General features: G+C 33.4%; 3 protein-coding genes, 1 long non-coding RNA gene and 1 pseudogene across 5 annotated transcripts; 1 reads left to right on the top strand and 4 right to left on the bottom strand.

Moving 5' to 3' along the window:
* The first annotated feature begins 1,736 nt into the window (after nucleotides 1-1,736).
* LOC132601860 (E3 ubiquitin-protein ligase SGR9, amyloplastic-like) lies at nucleotides 1,737-2,336 on the top strand. Its single transcript, XM_060314918.1, has one exon. The coding sequence runs from the start codon at nucleotides 1,737-1,739 to the stop codon at nucleotides 2,334-2,336; it is 600 nt and encodes a 199-aa protein (XP_060170901.1).
* Nucleotides 2,337-3,748: 1,412 nt separating this feature from the next.
* Nucleotides 3,749-4,807, bottom strand: LOC132602527 (zinc finger protein ZAT10-like). Its single transcript, XM_060315357.1, has one exon. It carries the CDS (start codon nucleotides 4,653-4,655, stop codon nucleotides 3,984-3,986), a length of 672 nt encoding a protein of 223 aa, XP_060171340.1. The 5' UTR covers nucleotides 4,656-4,807; the 3' UTR covers nucleotides 3,749-3,983.
* Nucleotides 4,808-6,080: 1,273 nt separating this feature from the next.
* Nucleotides 6,081-10,665, bottom strand: LOC132602526 (uncharacterized). Of its 2 annotated transcripts, XR_009567813.1 has the most exons (4): nucleotides 10,349-10,665; nucleotides 9,147-10,247; nucleotides 8,541-8,630; nucleotides 6,081-7,664 (listed from the first exon to the last, which is right to left on the bottom strand). It is a non-coding gene; the product is annotated as an uncharacterized LOC132602526 (long non-coding RNA). The 2 variants fall into 2 exon arrangements; XR_009567812.1 differs by having other exon boundaries at nucleotides 6,081-8,630.
* A 687-nt stretch (nucleotides 10,666-11,352) lies between these two features.
* On the bottom strand, nucleotides 11,353-13,607 carry LOC132601859 (zinc finger protein ZAT10-like; annotated as a pseudogene).
* Nucleotides 13,608-14,085: 478 nt separating this feature from the next.
* Nucleotides 14,086-15,696, bottom strand: LOC132602525 (zinc finger protein ZAT10-like). The gene has a single exon (XM_060315355.1). It carries the CDS (start codon nucleotides 14,862-14,864, stop codon nucleotides 14,172-14,174), a length of 693 nt encoding a protein of 230 aa, XP_060171338.1. The 5' UTR covers nucleotides 14,865-15,696; the 3' UTR covers nucleotides 14,086-14,171.
* Between the last annotated feature and the right edge of the window lie 3,478 nt (nucleotides 15,697-19,174).

The raw sequence follows: 19,174 nt of genomic DNA, 5'->3' as shown, positions 1-19,174 counted from the left end.
CTTTTGAAAATAATTAACTTTAATTTTTTTCCTCTAAAATTACCCCTAATAAGAAGCTTTTATAGCCAGAAAAATATCATGACATGTTAAATTTACAAGTTTCAAATTTTTATAGCAATTCAAATATTATGGTGCGTCTAATACGGCATATTGTAGAAGTATTCATTTCCTTTTTAATGTCATATCGAATCAAACTATATCAAACAAATTGAAACGTTTGAAATTATTACTTTATTCAGATCAGTCTCTCATTGTCAAATATTTTGCCTTTAAATACTGTTTTTCAGTTTTAACTTTCTTTTTTTTTTTTTTTTCAGAATCCAGGGGATCAAGAGTAATTTTCTACATTTTCTAACATGACTTGATCTCCACTAATAGGACCACTTTCGCATTACTGGCCTAATTTTCATCTTTTCTATTTAATTAAATTAATTTGGAAGGAAGAGAGGGATTCTAAAATATATATTTTTCACACCCTTAAGCTAATTTACCGTTTATTTTTTTTATTCCATTTAAAAACTTTACTTAGTAAAATATGGGTTTATATGGTACTGAAATCAAAATTAAGAACTTGATATGCGGATGAAAGAATTTTCAAAGACATGATTGTGCAGTTTTTTTTTTTTTTTTAACATAGCTTAACCTCTTTTTAAATTTTAGAGCTTGCGGTAACAGTCTCATCTACTTGAAATTACATACCTCTAGCAACATGCGTAGAGAGCAAAATCATAGCAGTACCAATTTCTTTAAAATAAATTGAATCAATTAAATAATCACTTTCACAAAGTGTATTCGATATTTACAAAAATAAAAATAAAAATAGTCCTATGTTTTTCCATCCACCGGAAGATATGTAACTGCTAATTAATAAAAAAAAAAAACACTTTTAAACTTCAAGGAATAATTCAAGTCCGGTCGACAAAAATTGTCGCAATTTCTTTGTTGGATGAGGACTTTCCACCTCATCCTCTCCGGAGCCAAAAACCCGGCCAAAATTCCGGCAAGGCGGGAACATTCAAGTCAAAGCCACGCTGGATGTTTGAAGAAGCTTTTCGAAGCTTGCTTCAGATTTTCTGAGTATGGGTATGAGTCTTTTAATTGGATATCGGGTATGAGTCGATTTTTTAATTAATTAGGAAATATTAGGCCAATAGGATGATAACAGGTGTCCCTCGTTGAAATGAGGGGTATATCTATGGCAAATTACGATGACAAGGGTAAATTTGAAGCGAAAGTATAACGACGGCTATATTTTAACCATTTCTAATAATAGAGGGGTATAACTGACCCTTTTCCAAAAAAATAAATATCTTAGTGGTATGGTAGATGTGAAGATCATCAAAAACTTGGTGGTGGGTATGAACAGTTTTTTTTAAAAAATTTTTTATTCAACAATTTTTGATAGTCGAATACATAAAACGTAACATATAAAAAGCATTCCATTAAAATAAAAACGAATCATATTTATCTTCTTGATTCACAGTAACTTGGAAACTAGACCATCTCCTACTTGAATAAGGATTCCTTTTTTTTGTTAAATATATAATTTTTAGAGTGAATTCTTTTCATAGTTGAATTAGGAAAACAAAATAAATAATTTGGGAAACTAATCACGCTATATAACATCCTCCGTGAATTCTTTTTTGTTGTTTCTCTCCAATTGCCTAGACTATCATCAAGCAAATAAAAGAAGACAAAAGGTAAAAACTAATTACCTGCACTCGATGTTTACACCGATGAATAATGTTGTTGATTATTCATCGACGCCAGTGGAGATCCAATTCTCCACCAAAACCATACACCGATGGATTGAAATTGACAATAGCAACGGAACACAAGATGATCGACGGTTGTGTGTTGTCCACCAAGAAGAAGAGGAAGAAATAGAACAGGATTTCAGTTTACATCTAAGTGCCGATGTTTCCATTGAAAATTATGGTGAATTAATCTCATCGAAACTATGTAGCAACTTGCCTAGTCTTGATTTGGAAAAAGTAGGCGCTGACTATCGTTTCATAGAAAAGACAAAAGAGATCATTCGCGTGTCATTTGTTGTCCTCTTGTACCAAAATTATGTCTGTGACAAGACGAGGTTTGAACGTCAAGCTAGTTTGTCCTTGATTAAGTCGCTGAAGAAGAAGAAGATGATGAATAGTGATGAGAATGGTTGTTGTGCGATTTGTCTGGGGGATTTAGGTGTGGGAACACAAGTTAATTGCATGCCTTGTTCGCATTACTTCCATATTCGTTGCTTGGGGAATTGGCTTGAGAGAAGGGGCAATTGTCCTATTTGTCGCTATGAGATGTCAACTCAATCAGGGACGGATCTAGAGTAACGTTTACGAGTTCACGTGAATTTAATAGCTTTTGTTCAATTCTTATTTATGTATTAAAATTTATTAGATATTTATAAATATTTAATTGTGAACCAAGTTATTATTGCACATTAATTTAATATCGCTATAGAAGCCCATTTATGTCAAATCTTGAATCCGTTTTTAAACTCAATAGAATAATACTATTTGTTTACTAGGATTTGAACACAATTAATGGATTCTTTAATTTTGGCCTAGCACATTCATTTACTTGTTTATTATTTATTTATTTTAATTTGGAGAAGGTTGTTGTTGTTGTTGTTTAGTTTGAAGGTTTTTATGCAGGGATGGACATAGTTTAGAAGTTATATATTCACGTGAAGCAATATATGTGTTAAGAAAATTCAAATTCTTATAATAGTTGACTGAAAACTCAATTATTATTATTATTATTTTTGGTAACAACTGTGAATATTATCATTGATAACACTAAAAGAAAAAATACACCTAAGAAAGCACCTATGTAATGACCCAAAATAAATGAGTCATGTGAGAGGCACGTGAAAGAGACACTAGACGATCTCCACCTCATATAAATACAACAAAGTATCACTTGGAGTGATTATGAATATGTATGGTATGTTTACCCCTTTCCTTCTCTCTCTTATTTTTCCTAATTCGGAATTCACTTACTCTTCTCTTCTCTAATCTCTTCTAAATATTTCTTCCATCTTCAATTCTTCTTCCTCTCATAATTCTGGATAAGTAATTAGCTCCATTTGAAAAATATTAAAGTTACATGAAAGAAAGCAATGAAGATTAATTAGATCTTAAACTGAAAAAATAGTATAAAAAGAAGTAGGACATGTATACCTTTCTTCTGGTGGAGTGAAAATGAATGATGCTATCTCCATATTGTCAGTAGTTCTTAAAAGTAACCACTTCATAATGTGAAATTAAACATGAAAGAAATAATATGTATAAGAGTTCAGATACTACGATACACGCAAGTTTATGTAAATTAAAACAGTAAAAACACTCACTTATATTGAAACTCTATTTCTCTGGATTATGCTAACTTTTACCGGAGGACCTGCATTTGTTTCATCAGAATATAGGACATTGGGAAAGATATAAATAACATGAAGCAAAAGAAAATAGGAAGCAATTGAACACGATGGGATTCTCAATAAATGGGATTGGAAACACTAAATTGGAATGTACTACATTTCAGCACCATCTTAGTTGGTATTTATAATAGAACACTAAATGTGTGAATTTATGAGCATATGAAAAAGTGGGGAGGTGAAAAGGTATTTAACTGATATTCAATCATAATGGTCATTGAAATGCAATAAATTGGTTTAAACGTGGATGGGTGAGGCTCTTTATAATTCAATTAGTAAATGGAGGGAAAATGTTAAAAAAAAATATAGATAAAAACGGTGGCCATAGAGATGCCACCTCACGCCTATCTTTATTATATATAGATTCTTTCTTCTATCAACATACTTATTAGAGAACAAATCATAGCCATAGCCATTACTTCCAAAAAATAAATTGAATCAATTCAATAATCAAATAATCACTCTCACCAAGTGAATTCGATATTTACAAGAAGGGATATTTTTTTCACCAAATAACTACGTTCAAATTTCTCGAAATAATTCAAAGTTTAGTCGACAGAAATTGTCTCGATTTCTTAGCTGGATGAGGACTTTCCACCTCATCCTCGATGGAGCCAAAACCCGGCCAAAATTCCAGCAAAGCCGGAATGTTCAAGTCAAAGGCACGTTGGCTATTAGTGGACCCCACACCGTCCGATGATAATGACGTCAGCTTCCCCTCGTAGTGACGCCTTTTATGACCACCCAAAGCTTGTCCAGTTGGAAAAGTCTTGTGACAAATGGAACACTCATGAGTCTTTCCACTAACGCAGTTAGCTGACATGGCACTAGTCGTGGTTGTAACGGAGTGTTCGTTGACTTCTCCGTTAAAGAGTGGTTTACGATGACTAGCTTTATGTCCTCCTAAAGCTTGATAAGAACCAAAAGACTTACCACACACTGAACACTTGTACAAATTAATTGATATAATGGGTGTTGTTGAATTATTGGTTGTAGTAGTAGTAGTAAAATTATTATTACCACTACGTGCTAGCATGAGAAGACAAAAAGCTAAGTATTCTTCTTCAGTTGGTTGTTGCTCCATGATGCTACGAGGTCGCTTTGATCTCTTGCCTTTTGTCCAAGATTCAAGGTAACTTGGAGTTGTATTTTCAAATTGAAATAGTGATGGTGGGGTTATGGTAGTTGGTGAGCTCAAAGCTTCAAGTGCCATTGCTATTTGTGAAAGAATAATTTGGGAGTGGAAAGAAGAGAGAAGATTTGTAATTGAGCTTGGTGATTGAGTGAGTGAAGTTGTTAGTGGGTTGTATATAAAGGGGTATGGTGAGAAAGAGGAGGAAGTTGCTGGACAAGGAGTAGGAAGGTAGTAATTAGGTGGTTGCTTAAGTAAGTAATAAAGAAAATGGAAGGGGAGTGGAGCACGCTTGCGAAAGAGATTGCTTGAGGACGAAGAGGATTTTTTTTTGGGTTACCCATTCGGTGTCCGGTACCCGTCTTGGGGCCGACAATATCTAGATTCGTGCGTTTATAAGGGGAGCGCTTCTAACATAGTAATTCTTTTTAATTCCGAAGAGCTCGAACCAAAATCTCTAATTAAGAGTGGAGTACTGATCCAGAACCATCCCACCATAACTCATATCAGTAGGCTAGGGCCTAAGTGCAACTTGTTTAGTACGAGTAGGTGACTGAATTAAGTCTCAAGAAGGGCGGCTACAAGCCCACAAGCTAGGATGAAAGGATTGGGGTCGGTTGCTAGTATTTTATTAGTGCAAAAAGGGGAATATGCCCAATGCAAGTGGTATAGACTCTATATGGACTCCATCAAAAGTCAAACATCTCACCCTACTGTTTAACATAAGATCTAGTTATTAAGTCAAGTAATTAAACTTGCAAAATCAGGGCCACAGGAAATATAATTAAACCAAATGCAATTTGATAATGTAAACATAATGAAAACAACGTAATAAATTAAATAATCAAGCATAAACAATGTAATAAAGAGAGAAGAAATAATTCTTATTAATTGATCAGGCTGATTATTTACAAACAATAGTAATAAAAACTTGATGAGTCTGGTTGTGCGCCCCAAGAGTTTTTGTATATTCGAAGAATTACCTCTCTTTAATTTATTGTTTTTGCTTGATTATTTACTTTGTTATTGTTATTACATTATTTTCATTATTTTACATTATCAAATAATCGACCGAATTTGGTTTAATCATATTGCTTGTGGCTCTTATCTCACAAATTTAATTGATTGACCTAATAGGTTAAACACCCAAAAGCAGAAGCGTACATAGCTAGGGAGATGCAACGGGTTCATTCAAATCTTTCAACCGAAAATTATTATGTATATATAACGTCGTCAAAATTAACTTTTTATGCATATATGCTAGATGCCGAATTCCTTAACTTCTTGTTGTGTTTACTTCTAAATATTTTGAATTTTCTTAATGAAAACTTTGACTCCTCCATTACCTACAAGATATTAAAAACTAAATATAATTAATTGAAAAAAAAGAAGAAGTTATAATTCTGATAAATGTAATATTTCTTATGGCGCCATTTGTAGTTTACCATATGATAACACAGGTTAGTTATCATATTTAGCTTATTAGAGTACTAATTAAATTTTTTTATAAGAAAATATTTATAATTAGCTTATAAGCTAGTGATCTGATTGTGTAAATACTTTTATATTGCTAAAGCATAGAACATACAGTCACTTGAAAAATATAAGGGTTTTTTTTAACCGCATCCATTATTACAGGAACAGTAGTTTCAGTGTTATTTCGCACTATTGACTTCATCAGCAGCCAGCAGCCGTGTTAACTACTTGCCAATGTTGACTGTGATTCACTTTCCTTATTACGAGTTTGGCTACTATATATTGTTGACTGTATGCAAATGCATGAATATAATTAGTCAATGGACCTTATGCTCATGACTAATCCGTGTATGTAACCAATGATTCTGGGTTATTGTAGGGATGACGTTGTTTAACATTATATTGTTCTTATCTTTTCGACTATTCATATGTAGTTGCATGACTACTAAAGAAAAGTTGATTAGCTTGCAATTATAGGGCCAATTTCCCATTGTGGCTCCAATTATTCTTCATGTACATAAATAAGAGCCGAAAACAAAGGGCATTACACAATCTAATGAAACCTCCAATTATTCTTCATGTATGTCTCCCCTCGAATAAAAATAATTGTTGTCTATAGCTACATCATCTTTAACCTAAGAAATGCAATGGAGATGCTCCTTAAGAAGCATTTAATTGAAAATATCAAAGTAATCATGTAGTCACAATAGAGCAAAAAGGAAAAACATATAAAGGAGTTGGTAAAAGAAATTAAAAATAAATATAGCCTTGGGGGAAAAAGATAGATGAAAAGAAACCGATAAGATGAGACCTCTCTGAAAAATTGAAAGAGACGGCAGTTCAACAGAGAAGCTGGAATAATAGGTCGTCCATACATTAAAACTAAAGTAAAATGATAAAGAAAAGAGAAGTTACCGTGGTCTCTAGTTTGTGTTGTTCATATGCAGCATATACTTCTTTAATATATTCCCCAAAACCTGCACTACACCAGTATCTTCTTGTCAAACATGAGGGCAGAAACCCTATGCTTACCGGGATGAAGAAGAAAAAAAAAAGGAGTTAAGTTTATCTGGACGAGTTTAGTCATTGTAAATACTTGTGCTTACTCGGATAAAGAAGAAAAAAGAAAGAGTTTGTTTAGTTTTATCCCAACAAAGAGACGACTCAAACTTCTTATTCCTGATTGTATTAGAATTACGAAGGTTTATACTAGTACTAGAGGGCAAAGGCCCGTGCTGGCATATTGAATTTAAAAATTCCATTTTCTTTTTGGGAGGGGTGTAGAGCTACTGTTAAATTATAGTATAGGATATCAATTAGGAATAATGAATTTGTATTCCCGTATTCACATCACTTATTCCATGATGAAGTGGTTCCTACTATAGATACACGTTCTCCACCACTGGAGCACATACACCATATTACACAGCTTGACAATAATACAAATGATTTTCTGCTATGGGAAGACTGAAGCACAACCTCTCCATATGCAATGAAAAAATTGTATGTGCAGTGTGACGCCAATTGTTTGCATCATTTATCAGGGCAATAATTTGAAAACTCCTCGCAACCTTCCAAAAATGGACGACATCTAGTTGATCCCATTGAATACGACTGCAATGGCCTCTAGAATTTAAACTCAAATTTTGATACGAAGTACTTATCTCTAGCAACAACAATGTCAGTTGCAAAATTCGTCATCATAATCCTACAAGTTTAAATTCACAAACAGAAAATGCCTCGTGTATATATATATATATATATATTACATGAGCGAAAAAAGGTTCTAACTATAGTCTCTTAGCTGAGGAAACAACCAATCTAGACAAAAACAAGTTACAAAACAAGTTATGTGGAAGAACTCCCAAATTCGAATCAAAACTAACAGTGGTTAGGGTAGAGTAGAAACTCATAAATCACAAGAAAACCGCTAGAATGAGAAATAATACAGGAAAATTTTACCCTGAACGACATAAGTTGATAGACAAACTGGAACCGCCGCCGCCATAGCATTTGTAAAATGAAAATTAAGGACGATGTAAAACGTTATAGAGGAAGGTTGAAAGAGAGAGGGAAAGTGAAACAATTGATGTGGTGGTAGTTTATTTCTACTTTTCTAGGGTTGAAGAACATTTTGCTTAGATCTGCTGTGTAAAGATTGTAATGTCCTCAACTTGGTTTTGTGTTGACATCAAGCAGAGATGTTGAAACCAGCGTTTCTATAGTATAAAAATATGATACTACGGGGAGAACATTAAAATGAGGAGAAATTTCTATGAGTAGGAAATTACCCAGCTGCTGAACCTGTTAAACAGTCTAAAAGATGTTACAGTGACCCCCGGAGTAGGGTAAAAGTAGATGGATGCCATAGTAACAGGGCTGATTTTACAGTGGATAGTTACTATGAAAAGTACAGAAAGTATTATTTTAGAGCCAGACACTAAGTAAGGGAAATTAAATAAAATTTAAGAAGATGAGTAGTAATTGTACCTTGAAGATGCTATATCAGATGTAATCTCGAGGGCTGCTCTAATAACGAAAATGATAGGCTGAAACTAATATCAAATGTAATCTCGTGGGCTGCAATAAATCAGTGTTTTAATGACAAACAATACAATAACGGAAATGATAGGCTGCTATAATAGCAAGAAGGTCAGATTTAAGATAGAATCAATAATAGAAAGAAACAAATTGCAGCTGGACTTAAACATGAGCAGTACATTCTGTAGCAATAATTTGACCAGATAAATAACAGAAAGAATAAGAACATTATATTTCAGGAAGGACTGAAACTAATATCAAGTTAGAGGTGCTATATCTGTTCAAGATAGTGAACCCACCTGGAATTCCAAACATAAGAAAAATGAGGCAGATAGAAAGAACAAATATAGCATAGCAATCTAAAACTAATTTTGTGCAGGCTTTGACTTTTCATTATTTGTGATCACAAGCCTGAACCTCGTATTTAACATAGAAACTTTACAAGTAAGATTCAAGAAACCTACATATTAAACCAACCCAGCATAATGTTAATAGTTTTGTAACTCTTCAAACTTTAAAAATACTTAAGGTTCTAAAATTAAAATCACAAGTTACCTATTGAGCGTCATAGTTCAGACCTTAATACTGAACTTGTGTGAACACGTTCAACTTTCTCTGTCAGGTCTCGCTGCAAAAGAAGTAAATCTCTTAAGGCTACATAAGTTAAAGTCAGCTTACTAAAAATACAGTGAGAAATTACCTGAACTCTGCGAATTCCACTCAGATTTTCGATACACACCAGCTCCAACGATAGACATAATAGTTTCGTGTCATAAATTTTGCGCTTCGGGACAACAAAATCCAAAAACATGATAGAAAATCATTTATTTGGAGGCATTATTACCAATTTTGATTACAAAAACGACATGGCAGGTCGTTACATCACATCATCTACCACAGATAACAACAAAAAAATTAAAAAGACTCAATGCTTAGAAAACTATTTATTGGGTATTTCTTTATGCAAGAGGCATGATTCTTGATAACATGTGAGCTTAAAAATAAGGCTTATGAAGTCAAAAGCATGAGGTTAACGTGTATAGCTCCTATATTTTTTCACTGACAATTTTATATAAGCTTAAACACCACATGAGAAACTCCTAGCATGATTGCAATACTATTGCAATTTATATTTCATTTAGATGTTTGTCTGAAAGTGTTTAATTAACTTTTTGGAAAGAAAATGTGGCATTCTTATTTTTTTTATTTTTTATAATCCATTTGTTGCAGAATAGTATTTCAGTCCCTAGTTTGACTTGAATCAACTGATATAGGTGGATGATACCAACAGAGATACCTTATGCGAGACATTTTGTAAGTACATAAGTCAAATCTGAATAGACTGCAATCCCAAAGATAATATCTTATACCCAACAAAGTTCAACAAAAATGAAATTTTTAAGAAAAATTGCACAATTAGTATCATCAATTGATGGGTATAAACATACCAAAAAAAAAAAAAAAAGACCTGACTATTCTCAACTTTCCCAAACCATATAAGCTAAATTGTCTTAGCACAAACTTGTCATTCTTGAATTTGTCACCACATAAGTAAGGAAAATCTCAGAATTTGAAGATAAATGGAAGGGAAAACATTAACGCTTGTTCATGTAGTGAAAGAAAGAGTTCATAGACATACCCACGAAACCATCAGAGCTGCAAAAATAAATACCCGAAATCAGAAGAAATAGGTAAAGCATTCATCTGCCAAAAACAATTAAGAGAAAATAGCTAAAGAAGCACTGAAAATCACACACGGCGTCCAGCTGCAGCATACACATCGTTCCTTATACTCTCCTCCTCGACACCACCGTTAAGCGATGTCGAAGACGATGATGATTCACCAGGGTTTATCTAGAAAGGGGAGGAAGAGGGTTGACCCAGTATTTTTGAGGAAACAACAAATCACCAATAGCAAGAGCAAATTGCCAGGGAGATGAACTATTAGGATTTGGATTTCCCTAAAGTGATGAAGGAAATATTGGAGTGTGAGTTTTTATTTCTATAATTTTAGGTGTCTTATTTTATTATTTTCTGATATTATATATAAGAGATAAAAATAAGTGGTGCCTTTTGTCCCGGCTAAAGTAAGATTATTAGGGACTGGATATTCATATATTTAGGGACAAGATGTAGGCTCTTCGTTAAATATTGGGGACTTAGAAACCAGGAAAATTTCTCGTCCCTATACATGTACTTTTAAGGACGGGATTTATAACCCGACGTTAATTGTTGGTCGCAGATAAGCCTTTTCTATCTTATTTGTTAAAAATCTTAATTAAATTGTGCATTCGCAGTATTTTTTTAATTTTCTTAAATAATTAATTCGTCATACTTTTTAGAGGTAATTAAAAAATCAAACTTTTCAAATTCACTCGCAATTTGACATTCTTAGCTCACATCACACTCCTTGTGGGAGAGACTCCAACCTTTGTTGGATTTATTATCGCAAGCGATCATACAACTTTCAAATTAAAAATAGGATTAGAGGTGACCTCTAAATATCAAATTATAAATTGGGAGTATACTTTCTACGCGCTAACGAAATATACAGACTACCTGCTCTTTGTACAGTTTAAGACATTAAAACCATCTCATATATATAAAGCAGAAGTATTAATCTTCTAACAACATGCTTGGAGAACAAAATCACAGCGATAGAAATTTCTTTTAAAAAAAAAATTAAATCAATTCAATAATCAAATAATCACTTTCATCAAGTGCATTCCATATTTACAAAAAAATAATATTTTTATCCGCCCTCCCAATTAAGACATTCAACAAACTAATCAAATAACTACTTTTGAACTCCTCAACCAAAATTGTATAGCTTTGTTCAAGTCTTCAAGTCTTACTGTTGTTGGAATAATTCAAGTTTAGTTCGCAGCAAGTGTCGCGATTTCTTAGCTGGATGAGGACTTTCCGCCTCATTCTCGCCCGAGCCAAAACCCGGTCAAAATTCCGGCAAAGCCGTAACGTTCAAGTCAAAGCCACGTTGGCTATTAGTGGACCCCACACCGTCCGATGATGATGACGTCACCTTCCCCTCGTAGTGACGCCTTTTGTGACCACCCAAAGCTTGCCGAGTTGGAAAAGTCTTGTGTCAAATGGAACACTCGTGAATCTTTCCACTAGCGCCGTTAGCTGACGTGGCACTGGTCGTGCTTGTAACAGAGTGTTCGTTGACTTTATCTCCGTTAAGGAGTAGTTTAGTACGGTGACTAGCTTTGTGTCCTCCTAAAGTTTGATAAGAACCAAAAGACTTGCCACACACTGAACACTTGTACAAATTCTTTGATATAATTGGTGTTGTTGAATTGGTTGTAGTAGTAGTAAAATTATTATTATTACTGCTACGTGCGAGCATGAGAAGGCAAAAAGCTAAGTACTCTTCTTCATTTATTGGGGGTTGTTCCATGATGCTGCGAGGTCGTTTTGATCTCTTGCCTTTTGTCCAAGATTCAAGGTAGTTTTGAGTTGTATATTGAAATGATGGTGGGGCTGTGGTAATTGGAGAGTTCAAAGCTTCAAGTGCCACTCTTGGTTGTTTTTTTCTTGAACGTAACAAAGATGTACTTTTAACAATTTTGAACTCAGAGTAGTGAGAGTAATTTAAGAATCTTTGTGTGGAGAGAATAGAGAATATTTGATTGAATTGAGTGAAGTGATGAGTGGGATATATAAAGGGGTGTTTGGCAGTTGGGGGAAAGAGAAGGAAGTTGCGAGACAAGGAGTAAGAAGGTAGTAGCAACTACTCCGTAGAAATTAGGTAGTTACTTAAGTAATTGAATGAACTAAAAAAAGGGGAAGAAGAGTGACGGACTACTTGAGGAAGAGATTGCTTGAGGGCCAAGTGGAAGTTTGTTTAGTGCCAGTGACTGACTATTGAAGTCTCAAGAAGGGCGGCTACAAGGATGTAAGGGATAGGGGTCGGTTGCCTAATTAGGGACTAGGGAGTATTCAGTTAGTGCCAAGAGGGGAAAATATGCCTAATGCAATTAGTGAGACCATGAACTCCTTCAAAGTCAAAACATCTCTCACCAAAAAGCAATGGCATAGCTAGGAAGGCACAAGAGATTCATTCCATTGGAAAATCACTAAGGTCAAAATTATTTTCTACGTAATGCTGAAATCTTTTTTTTTTTTTTTTTTTTTTTAATATTTTGAATATCTTTAGTAAAAATTTTAACTCATCATTACTTGGAAGATACAAAAAACTAAATATAATTGAAAAAGATTTAAGTTATAATGCTGATAAATGTAATATTTCTTACACCATTTGTAGTTTAACATGTGATAACACGTGTTAGTTATGATGATATTTATCATATAATAATTTTTTAATTCATAATTATACTAAATATAAGTGAAAAAGATCTAAAAATATTGTACGGTTGTTGAGAGTTTTCCTGACAGATAAAAGTGGTATCACGGATTCTCAATCTTTTCTCTTCCTCAGCATCTATGATTTTTTTTTAATGTATTTGGAATTGTTACTGTATCTAGCTAAACACATTAGCTAGGATTGTGAATTCGAAGTGTTCCTGTGTTTATTGGGTATTATTAATATAGATCTCCGTTTTCAGCAAATATTGTGTTATCTAATCGATCCATGCTTTCTCTTACCATTTAGTGGTTACAAATACTAAATCAATGCCTATCACGCCTAGTTTTGACTTGAAAAAGTGAATCGGGTTTAGGTGTACATAAAGTGGTTAGCAAGAATTTGAGAAGATTGAGGAATTGGTCTTTTCTCAATTAATAAAATCAAATTAGGAATAAGGAGATTCTTATGTGGACATTATGATAATTGCGCATTGAACCCTAATTGGCTTGGAAAAGCTTTTTGTGGGTAAAAATCTCTTAGTATTAGAAATAATAAGTCGGTATAACAGGAATTGTTGCCATAACACGTGTAAGATTGAATTGAATCCAAACATATATACCCATAGCATCACTACATATTGTAGTGGAGGAGCAATCTTATTTGTTACAAACCTCAATTAAATTGTGCATTCGCAGTATTTGTATTATTTTTTTAAATAATTAATTCTTCATTTGTCATAATAGAGGTAATTGAAAAGGTAAACTTTTCAAAGTCACACGCAATTTAACATTCTTAGCTCACATCACACTCCTCGTGGGAGAGTCTCCAACCTTTGTTGAATTTATTATTGCAAGCGGCCATACAACTTTCAAATTAAAAATAGCATTAGAGGTGACCACCAAATATCAAATTGTATATTAGGAGTATACTTTCAACGCGCGCGCTAACGAAATATACAGACTACTTGCTTGTTGTACAGTTTAAGACATTGAAACCGACTCATATATAGAGCAGGAGTATTAATCTTCTAACAACATGCTTAGAGAACAATATCATAGCCATACCAATTTCTTAATACAAATTAATTAAATCAATTATATAATCAAATAATCACTTTCACCACGTGTATTTGATATTTACAAAAAAATAATATTTTTATCCGCCCTCCCCATTAAGACATGTAACAACTAATCAAATAACTACTTTTGAACTCCTCAACTAAAATTGTATAGCCTTGTTCAAGTCCTCAAGTCCTATTGTTGTTGGAACAATTCAAGTTTACTTGGCAGAAATTGTCGCGATTTTTTAGCTGGATGAGGACTTTCCACCTCCTCCTCGCTTGAGCCAAAACCCGGCCAAAATTCTGGCAAAGCCGGAACGCTCAAGTCAAAGCTGTCACGCTGGCTGTTTGCGGACCCCACACCATCCGATGACGTGGAAGTCACCTTACCCTCGTAATGACGCCTTTTGTGACCACCCAAAGCTTGTCCACTTGGAAAAGCCCTGTGGCATATGGAACACTCGTGAGTCTTTCCACTAAAGTTGTTAGCTGACGTGGCACTGGTCGTGGTTGTAACGGAGTGCTCGTTGACTTCACCGTTAAGGAGTTGTTTAGTACGATGACTAGCTTTGTGTCCTCCTAAAGCTTGATAAGAACAAAAAGACTTACCACACACTGAACACTTGTACAAATTCTTTGATATAAGTGGTGTTGTTGAATTGGTTGTAGTAGTAGTAAAATTATTATTACCGCCACGTGCTAGCATGAGAAGACAAAAAGTTAAGTATTCTTCTTCACTGATTTGTTGTTGCTCCATGATGTTACGAGGTCGTTTTGATCTCTTTTCCTTAGTCCAAGCCTCAAGGTAAGTTTGAGTATTTTTAGTGTCAAATTTAAATGATGGTGGAGTTGTGCTAGTTGGAGGGTTCAAAGCTTCAAGTGCCATTACTAGTTGGTATTTTCTTGAAAGAAACAAAGAGGTAAAAAATTGTGAACTCAAAGTAGTGAGTAAATTAAGAATCTATGAATGGAGAGGAGAGAAGATTTTTGAAAGCTTGGTGATTGAGTGAGTGAAGTGGTGAAAGGGAATATATATATATATATATATATATATATATAAAGGGTGTACGGGGAGAAAGAGGAGGAAGTTACGAGACAAGGAGTAGGAAGGCAGTAATTAGGTGGTTGCTTAAGTAAGGTAAAGAAAAGGTAAGGTGAGTGGAGGACGTTTGAGAAAGAGATTGCTTGAGGGCCAAGTGGAGCCATTTTTTTCTGGGTACCAACTCGGTGTATGGTACCAGCTTTAGGGTCAGATAATATTAGGATTCACACTTTGCAAAGCCCATTTTTAGGACAGCGTTCGCAACAAAATTCTTTTTCATTCCCAAAAATTCGAATCAGAAATCTCTAATTAAGAGTGAAGGAATTCCGAACCATCCCATCAAAACCCGCGTCGGTTGCCCAAGTGGAACTGGTTAAGTATTAGTTGCTGACTGAATCAAGTCTCAAGAAGGGCGGCTAAGATGCCTACAAGCTAAGGATGAAGGGATTGGGGTAGGTTGCCTAAGAGAGTATTATATAGTGCAAGAGGGGGACTATGCGTAATGCAAGTGGTATAGACTATGGGCTCCTTCAATAGTCAAAATATCTCTCCTCACAAGATATATAAAAATTACTCAAAATATCTCTCCTCTTCTCCTCTTCTCCTTATTTAGTAATAATATTAGTACTATTCGCATAGTATTTTATTTTTCAATTTTCAATAGTATATGTTGCTTTATTTGTTTTGTTATATCTGTCACACCCCATTTTAACCCGGAGTCAAAATTAGGAAGTATGACGTATTGGTGATTTCTATTTCTTTTGTTTTTAAGGAGTCGCCACCTAATTAATTTAACGGTGAATTAGGGCACTTAAATGTTAACTAAGGTAAAGTTAAAACTAAATCTCCGTTAATAGTCTGCTTAACCAGTGTGATTCTAGGTAAGGGCTCTATATTATCCTAAAGGGAAGGGGTTAGGCATCCTTTAGAATCCGTTAACTTACGGTTATCCAACCAAACTTAGGTTAATTAATCAAAAGGTCAGCTGTGATTAGTTTTAAAGAAAGTTAGACACTTAGCTAAATTCAAAACTTACAAGTGATAAAAATTTTTTTGTAAAGTAAAATAAATAGATCTAAGTTTATGAAACAAGTTGGGACCGCATCCGATGTGGTAAGAAGATCAGTACGCGGACCAAAGAACGATTTAGATTAAAAAGAAAAAAGAAAAAAGGGTATTTTAAGGAAGGTATTTCAAGGAAGAAAGCTCTTAGTTAGTGAAACTTAATTAAGTCTGAAACTGATTTCTTAAATCACCGAAAGTACTCTCTTTGACGCGATTTAAAAAAAATACTCCTACTGTAAAGATAGAGGAAAGACTCAAAACGATTTAAAAAAAAAAAATACTAATTCTATGTTAAGTGTGAGTCTCAACTAACAATCCCAAAAATTGGAATGAACCCCAAATAACATCCCTCGATAATTAGACATGAAGGGTTAAACAAAATAAATGGTAGAGAAAATGAAGAAAGACGCCATAGGCGCTCCCAAGCTAATCCGCTCGTTTCTTGCCGTCGAATATGATTAAAGAAGATGAGATGTGATGACTCTATGTTGGTATGAGGAGTCTTGTATCAAGACTCCATGTTGCTCCAAACGTGTACATGTAAAGAAAGATAAAAAAAGAAAATAAGGATTAGGAAAATAATTAAATTGTTAACCAGCGAGAAAACTGTAAACTTAAGGCAAATCTGAACTAGAAAAATTTCAATTACCACGTACATACTTTTAACATAACGGTAGCTACAAATGTGAGTTAAAGCAAATCTTAAAGCATTTAAACATTTAACACATACTACTTTTAAAGAGCCATAATGTTAGTATTTGACAACATATATATATATATATATATATATATATATATATATATATATATATATATATATATATATATGAATATACAAGAAAGAAATGCACACAATTAGCGGAGAAACTCATCATCACAATATATCAACGTATGCAGCCAAATAGAACAACAAAAAGGCGTAACCGGATTCGTTTTATAATCTCAAATAAAATATCTTTTGGCACATATACGCATGAATTAGAAATCTGGAAATTAATATGTGTGTTTTTCTATCAAAACATATTTCATCAAGCACCAAAATATGTTTTTTTTATATATATAATTTTAGTTTAAGGAATAAAAAAAAATGAAAATAAGTACTACTCCATTAAAAGAGATGCACGTAGTAATAAAGGTTGATAAATAAAAAACCATCAGTGAATTCAAATGTCTTAATATTAAATTATAACTACCTTTATAAAATCAACATTAAAGAAATATATTCTTTTTCTAATTATTAGATGTCACTAGTCTTGAATCTAATAACAAAAGCAATGGAAAGTTGAAACACATAGGTTTACTTAGCACCACTTCAGACATTTTTTTTTTTTTGACCCAGTAGCCATGAGGTGAAGATCATACGTATAAGATGAAGAACATATATTGAAAACTAAATTTAATAATATCATGTTGTACACAAACTAATGGTTAAGCTTTGATCTTTAACCCTCACAGAAGAAAAGAAGGCTATATATTTCAACAGGAGGCCTACGGACAAAATTTTAACATGCTTACACATCACCTTCAAGTGTCCCAATAGATTCCAGCCATTAAAATAACACCATTAGATTTCAAGAACGCCTAAAACTCATAATTTTTGCATGTCTTTATACAACAACAAAAAAAAGGTAAAAATAAGAAGGAAAAGAAAAGGTGAAGATATTACCTTTCCACGGTGCAGTGAATATGGAGCTCGAGGCTTCAGATCTACTTCCCTTTTTTATTAAGGTTTGTCGAACAAAGAGAGAAAAAAAAATAGTAGTATAGTTGAGAAAATTACAAGCAAAATGAAACAGAAAGGTAAAAGTCTTCGATCGATTCTCCCCCCCTTCCTCAGTTCTTAAAGGTGGTATTTATAGTTGAGGAACTAGGGTTTTAATTCTCACATTTTGGGCGGGATTTGAAACACCAGTTTGAATTCGAAACAGCTCAATTTGGATTAATACAAAATGTGACAGAAAAGAAGATTATCCAAATCGTCCTTTTTTCCCAAAATTGCGGCAACTTGGTCAATATAATGGCGAAAATTTCGGCTTTTGGGTGAGAGAATTCAAAAAATATGAGAGAGAGTGGACAAAATTTGCATTAAAAAAATGGTGAAAAACCCCTTTCTGCAATAGAGAAATGAAGGTCAAATGTTTTCCAAATGGGTAGGAAAGAGAATGGGTGGCTGTTTTGGCTAGAATGAGATTAGGTTTAAGGTATTGAATTGGACTAGTTTATTGGGTGTTCCAGATGTATTAAATGGGCCAGTGGGGAGGAAGAAATGGGCTACTGTGACATTAAATTGGGCCACATTTGTTGGGAATTTTCTTCTTCTATTTAATTTGCTTTGAGGCTTCTTTATTTCAATACTTTAAGCATGACATAATAATCATCTCACATCATATAGACAAATTAAAATATCAACCATAAAATAAAATATTAATGGAGTACCAAATATAAATATTACTAGCTATAAAACAAAATACTAGTGGAGTAATAATAATATTAACATAAAGGATAACTGCAGCAACTAGTAAAATGACAATAATAGTACTAACATCACTAAATAGAAATTATATACAGTAAGAGTTATGAGTAGTGTATCTATGGTAATAACACTAATTTTTTAATATTAATAAGCAATAATAATAGTACTATCAATAGAATAGTAATAATAAATATAATAATAGGTAAAATATTATATTATTATTAACTAAGAAGCGCAAAGAAATAGAGAAAAAAAGTGGAACAAAATTGGGTGTCAACAATATCTTCCTATTTCGTTGCTGTTATTTTCTTTTCAATCATGCTTTGATTATACTTCTTTTGAGCTGAGGGCCTATCGGAAACAACCTTACTAAACCCACAAAGATAGGATAAGGTTTGCGTACATCCTACTCTCCCCAAATTACACCGTGTATGTTGTTGTTGTTGTTAGTTTATTTGACCAAGTTATTGGAAATTCAGAAGTATTTTTTATATATATAAAAAAAAGTACTTATTTTAGAGAGTTAAAGTATTTAGCTAAGTTTTGAGAACAAAATTATCTTTTTTGGGGTCGTAGAAAAAATTAATTACAAAGCTAAAAGAATAATTTTTCCTAG

The sequence above is a fragment of the Lycium barbarum genome, chromosome 7 (assembly GCF_019175385.1).
Source record: "Lycium barbarum isolate Lr01 chromosome 7, ASM1917538v2, whole genome shotgun sequence".
NCBI lineage: Eukaryota > Viridiplantae > Streptophyta > Magnoliopsida > Solanales > Solanaceae > Lycium > Lycium barbarum.
This window is presented reverse-complemented; position numbering and strand designations above follow the sequence as displayed.